This window comes from Notothenia coriiceps, unplaced genomic scaffold (assembly GCF_000735185.1).
Source record: "Notothenia coriiceps isolate Sejong01 unplaced genomic scaffold, NC01 NC01_scaffold00024489, whole genome shotgun sequence".
NCBI lineage: Eukaryota > Metazoa > Chordata > Actinopteri > Perciformes > Nototheniidae > Notothenia > Notothenia coriiceps.
The window spans coordinates 127,498-133,514 of record NW_011357190.1 but is presented as its reverse complement, the minus strand read 5'-3'; the positions used below and the strand labels follow the sequence as shown (position 1 = coordinate 133,514).

The 6,017-nt window shown below is 42.4% G+C and overlaps 1 protein-coding gene across 1 annotated transcript in view; it reads right to left on the bottom strand.

Annotated features, from left to right (window-relative positions):
* Positions 1–2,148: 2,148 nt before the first annotated feature.
* Positions 2,149–6,017, bottom strand: part of LOC104955037 (protein EFR3 homolog B-like) — a 44,405-nt gene continuing 40,536 nt past the window's right edge. The window contains exons 11-14 of the mRNA XM_010782262.1: positions 4,084–4,195; positions 3,908–3,959; positions 3,223–3,395; positions 2,149–2,218 (exon numbers count right to left, since the gene is read on the bottom strand). Of these exons, the coding sequence (XP_010780564.1) occupies positions 2,149–2,218; positions 3,223–3,395; positions 3,908–3,959; positions 4,084–4,195 (407 nt within the window). The remainder of the gene's footprint in view (positions 2,219–3,222; positions 3,396–3,907; positions 3,960–4,083; positions 4,196–6,017) is intronic.

Below are 6,017 nucleotides of genomic sequence, written 5' to 3'. Positions count from 1 at the left end.
AAGCCTTTATTTTATCAATCAGGACACTCGCACATAAATACACAAACACTGCACTTTTTCTCTCGGCCATATCTATGAAACTCTCCCGGCCTTCATGTCATCAATCCACAGATTTCCGAGCCACAGGATGAGTCGGCAGAGCTACTTCATTGTTGGTTTGGAAAACCCTCTTTGATCCTCCCCCCCCCTTCATGTTTTATTGACAGTGTTTACATGGCAATGGCAGCCTGAAACAATGAGCAATACCATCTATTGCTGTCACCTGTGGCACAGTTCTGTAGCGATTATTATTGTCTTCAACTCTTTTGGGTTTTACGATATTTAGAGTAGGGTGCTTTTAGACTTTCACTATCAGGGCTGCTTCAACTTAGGAATTCTAAGGCTACTAACTTCCGTACGATTCTCGTCGTTAGTTGATATTATTTCTCCCAAAAGACCAATTTAAATGTTGTGTTTATCCGAATTGTGCTAATAAGTTTCTTGAAGCATGACTACATACAAATATTTCACAACAAAACAACCAGTTTAATGACAAATTGACAATACTGTTGGACAATGACATTATTTACTTGGTTAATGGGAGGACAATTTGATTTTCTATAACAGACAGTGATAAACCAACATTTGACAGAAAGGCAAACTCTTATTGCATATGCTCATACATTAGATGAGCTAAATGCATCACATGGGCTTTGAATCAGGATTTCATCAGGACTTTCAAATTATTCTATTATTAGGAATATATAGTGGATGTTTTAAGAGCACAACTGCAAGAAATTCTTAGATGTTGCATTGATGTTGACTGAAATGTCCTTGAACACATTTTTTATTTTTTGACTATTGTTTTACTTTTCAGTGAAGCTTTGTGATTTGAACTCACAGTTGAACCCTTTTATCTGTACGCAAGTGTATATCTGTGTGTGAGAGTCACACGTAAGGAAATGGTGTGTGTCTCTGTCAAGATACAGACGAGGCTCCTTTGCTGTCTGGGTGTCACCTCTGTGTGAAAATACAATTACTATTCAACTGGTGTCTTGTTAGCTTGTTTTTACCCTTTTTTTTTAACATGAAAACACCATAACAGTAACACAAATAAATGTAACATGACTAACAAATGAAACCGTATGTTTGTTTCATTTTCTTTTGAGACTTTACCCCAGTTAGCATTGTCCTTCATTAAGTGCCCTAAGTAGCTGCATAGCAGAGGCTCCTTTTTTGTAAGTCAATCTCCAAGTTGCACTTTTGTATTGTACCAAAGAACTCGCTCAACCTTTTGGGTTTATATACGTTCTTTGATGCTGCTTATCTCCAGACGCAGCCCCGATGACTTTGTGGACCTCAGTGCACATCGACCAGCGAATGATTGTCTTTTACACAGGTTATGGGTTTAGGATGCTTTACATATACAACAGTCAGTGTAGAGAACAGGGTGGACAGAGAGAGGGCTTTGTCAATCCCGTCAGTGCCAATGTTTCACCTGTTAGTACTCCGAACAACCCTCTTGACTCTCTTTGAGCAAGAGGTGAGAACTTTCCATTTCCCACGGTCATGTCTCAAGTGTTGGAAGTGCTGCACTGTAGCATTTTTCATGCCTGACGCCAAGCTGCTGGCATCAAACATTGTATCAGGTTTGCTCTGTCTTGCAACCCAGATAATATGGCCAATTTTAGACCATAGCGGATCCTTTTCCTTCTCACAGAGTTTTGTTCAACAGCTCCTGAAGGTTCTAAATATATGGGTTGCATATGCTGAAGTGTATTTTCATTTGTCTGTCAACAGTCACAAAGTCTATTCCCTCATAACTGTAGTTCCATGCTCCTCACGTCCCACTTGTAATGCAGACCTGAGCTGAGGAACCACTGTTGAGGAGAAACGTTGTGTGCCACCCCGCATGAAGTCATCTACATGGCAGGCAACAACCCCAGCAACAGAACACTCCAAATCTAGCCAACAGAAAACAGCTGGATCAACTTGAGACATTTTTCCTCCTGTTGTCAGCACTATTTATTTTACTATATATAAATATAGATATACCAGTACAGGGAGGCATCAGCCAGAGCATGGCATCAGCAGAATTATCCTTTACTTCAACATTGTCAACTATTTGACATACTTCACACATTCACTAACAATTCTTTGCAAGGTGAATCATTCTGTATCATTGTTTCCTGAGTCTCTGTATCCTGTCAGCAGGAGCATGACCATATTGTTTATGCACCTTCAGCAAGATTATTTGTTTAACATCAGAGCTTAATTTTTCTGAGATTGCTAGTATTTCATCCTTACAGTACGTTTCTTCATGCTTCTTTTTATTTTTATTTAAGTGTAATCTTTTGGAGTTGCCAACACCTGTTCATCACTTTGAAATATATTTTTTTGTTGTTCATAATGTTCACACTATATCGACCAGAGCTTGTCAAGTCAAGTCTCACAGGTTTGTTGAACATCACTGCCCTGTCATTTTCCATATCTAGACACCTCCAGCTTTCGTATGGCGTCCGGTTGTCGAAGCCTGGTGGAACTCTGTAGTTACCAGCCATCCTCTGCTACCATTCATCGATAATAACACAAACTTTTATCTTAACACAACTCTATCCCATGTTGGGATACTGTTCAAACCCAAACGTAAACGCCCCACTTCCGGTAACACTTCAGGTTCTTCACAATAAATGTGTGAACATATTAAACATTAAAGGTCACCTATCATGCTATTTTTAGGCAATAGCATAGGTCTCAGATATATAAAAAACATGTCTATGAAGTGTGTTGCTCAAAATACCAAACAGATCACCCATTCTAGCCATGCCTCACATCCCTCTATTTCACTTCCTGTTTCAAAAGTGCTGATTTGGGGTATAAAGCTTAAAAAAAAAATATATATAAAACAAAAGGAGGGGGCTGAGCTCATGCAGGAGATTCTACCGGCAGATACTGCAGTGATGAAACGCCATATCATGGATTATCAAGGATTATTNGTGTGTGTGTGTGTGTGTGTGTGTGTGTGTGTGTGTGTGTGTGTGTGTGTGTGTGTGAGAGAGAGAGTGTGTGTGTGTGTGTGTGTGTGTGTGTGTGTGACACACACACACACACACACACACACACACACACTCTCTCTCTCACACACACACACACACACACACACACACACACACACACACACACACACACACACACACACACACACACACACACACACACACACACACACACACACACACACACCTAATGTCGGAGAACTTTGCTGTGTTGTCGTGCCTGTCGATGAGACTGAGGAGGATCTGCAGCACCAGCAGCCGGAGCTCTGGGTCCTCGGTGAGGGAGAAGGAAAGCAGCGGCTCCAGGAAGGAGCTGGGCAGCGCCGTCAGCATGTTGGTGGTCTGGAAACCAGCTGTCACCTGGGAGATGGATGGTAACAAGTTAGTAGAGGTTAACACATACATCATTTATATTCCTGCTGAAAATAAGGGGGTTAAAACGGCTTTAAACTACCCCATGAGAGTCAACTGGCTGTCATTTATGGCTTCAAATGGGTTTTACTAAGGGAATTGAAATCGACCTTGTTTGAAAAATGGCTCAATGGTATGATTTCTTCTGTATACTTGGAAGAGATAAGGAATTGTTTATAGCCGAAATGAAATTCTCAGGCCATAAGAGTGCTGCCCAAAACACACATGGTTTGTGAAAAGTAATTTTCTCGAGGGCTGAGATAAAGTTTGAAGGATGACAGCTACTGAGGAGGATCACCTTGACGTATTGTAAATTCCATAAAAACTACTTGTGGCGCTATTATATAAAGTACTTTCTTAGAGTGAGAAAATGCACCAGTAACACAGGGAGGCTTCTCCTGCTTAAAAGGTTTGTAAACAATGTTTTTTGTATGATTAATAATGCAGAGCTGAAAACATACCTGGACCAAGGACTTCAGTAACATAACCTGGATCATCCTCGTCACCTCGGGCCTGCAGATGAAAACAAATGAAGATATATGAAAGAGAAGAACATAAACACATGCAGTATTCAGTTTACTGGGCATACGCTGCACAAAGAGAGCATGTGTTCGTGAGAGATTTGCGAGTAACTCACCCAGAGCCTATGGAAGTGAGAGCTGGGTGAATCCCGGGGACGGGAATCTTGCCCATGATGAAGAGCATGACCTCTGACCTCTGGTATGTCGGTAGTGTGTTGGCAAAAGAACCTGAAAGTTAGAACATTTTTGGTGAATATTTGTGTGTTTGACGATTACTGGCAGCAGAGGTCGCGTTCACCGAACATTTTTAGTCTATGACGGTATTTTTTTTAACAATGACGGAAAAATCTGAAAGCAGTCCGTTATTTTGACAGATTAGAACAAACTCGGAACAGCGCCAAAGCTTCCCCGCAGCGAGGCTCCGGTGTTATGCCTTGTTATGCCTGCCCGCAAAAAAGGAATTGATATAGTTTCCAAACCGTACAAATCAACCTTTTACGATCCTGTCAGTCAAAATGACGGGCAGCGAAAAAGTCTAGCGCCACCTCTGACTGGCAGTGAATGTAGGGGGGTTACTTGAGTCGTTGCTATCGCTTTTTTTGTTGTTGTGTTTTTCGTTCTTTCTCTTTGTATATATAATCAGTGCAAACCCTTGTCTCATTTGAATATATGCTTATACTTTGGTCCCTATGGCTAAATAATAGCATATTGTGTAGGCACTTAACCTTGGTTATGCGTTGAAGAAACTTAATACAAATATTTTTGAACATAAAAGAACCTGAAGGTAAAAGAGAGATGAGAATGAGAGAGATAGGAGGATATTGGAGCAAAATACAAAAGAAGGAAAGATGTGCAAAAGGAGAGAAAATGAACACTCACTGGTGTCCACTCATAAAGGCAGACACAGACAAAAGGAACAATTATTGGAGCCTGTCTTGCAAAGCCTCCCACACACACACACACACACACACACACACACACACACACACAGACAGAGGACAGACACAGGGAGGTCCCGTGAACCTATGGTGAGAGATAACCTCCCCTTTCTGGAAACGTCACGCAACGAAGTTTAGTATTCATTGAGGGAGGTCCAATCACTATGTCACAGGTGATGCTGCAGGAGTAGTGGGGAAAAGAGAAGAAAAGACCAGATATTAGGTCTAGGTTCATCCTTTAATGAGATCATGGTATAAACATAGAATTCAAAATAGGTGCAAATTTCCCCGATAGCTTATACGAGTTTAGGTGGACACTACCGAAATACCTCTGTATACCAGGGTGGTTCGATAGCGTGGTCAAGAACTGGAAAACTAGTACTGAACCACATACAATGTCAAATGTGTGAAAAGATTAGGGTAGAAAAGGAAGTCAAAGACAAATAAACTAAATCAAAAACCAAATTAAGGAAAAAGAAGACGGGAGGGCAGAGTCGTGAGCAGGACCAGAGGTCGTCAAGAGCCAGGGAACTGCGATTGTCGTTCTGAGTCGGTGTCACGCTCGCCCTATCACCTTCACAAACGACTCCCGTCGCGGTACGTCCGGTCCCGAGGCATCCACTACTCAACCTGTGTGTGTTGGGTGTTGTGTGTGTGTGTGTGTGTGTGTGTGTGTTGTGTTGTGTGGGTTTGTTTTGTGTGTGTGTGGTGTGTGTGTGTGGTGGTCGTGTGTGTTGTGGTGTGTGTGTGTGTGTGTGTGGTGTGTGTTGTGTGTGTCTCAAACTTGATCACAAAACTACTCAGTGAAACGTCCAGGGTGTCACCGACCTCCACATTTGGTGGGACCGAACGCCGTCGACAAGACTCACACCTGATGCCGACTGGCCGAAGATCGCGTCGTGTTGTAGCCGTGGTCTAATAGTTTCGAGGCCTCCTCTCCCCGTCGCGTCCTCCGACAATAGTCCTGGTGCCACGCCAGACACACACAACAACACACACACACACACTCACACACACACACACACACACACACCACACACACGACACACAACACACACACACACACACACACACACACACACACACACACACACACACACACACACAACACA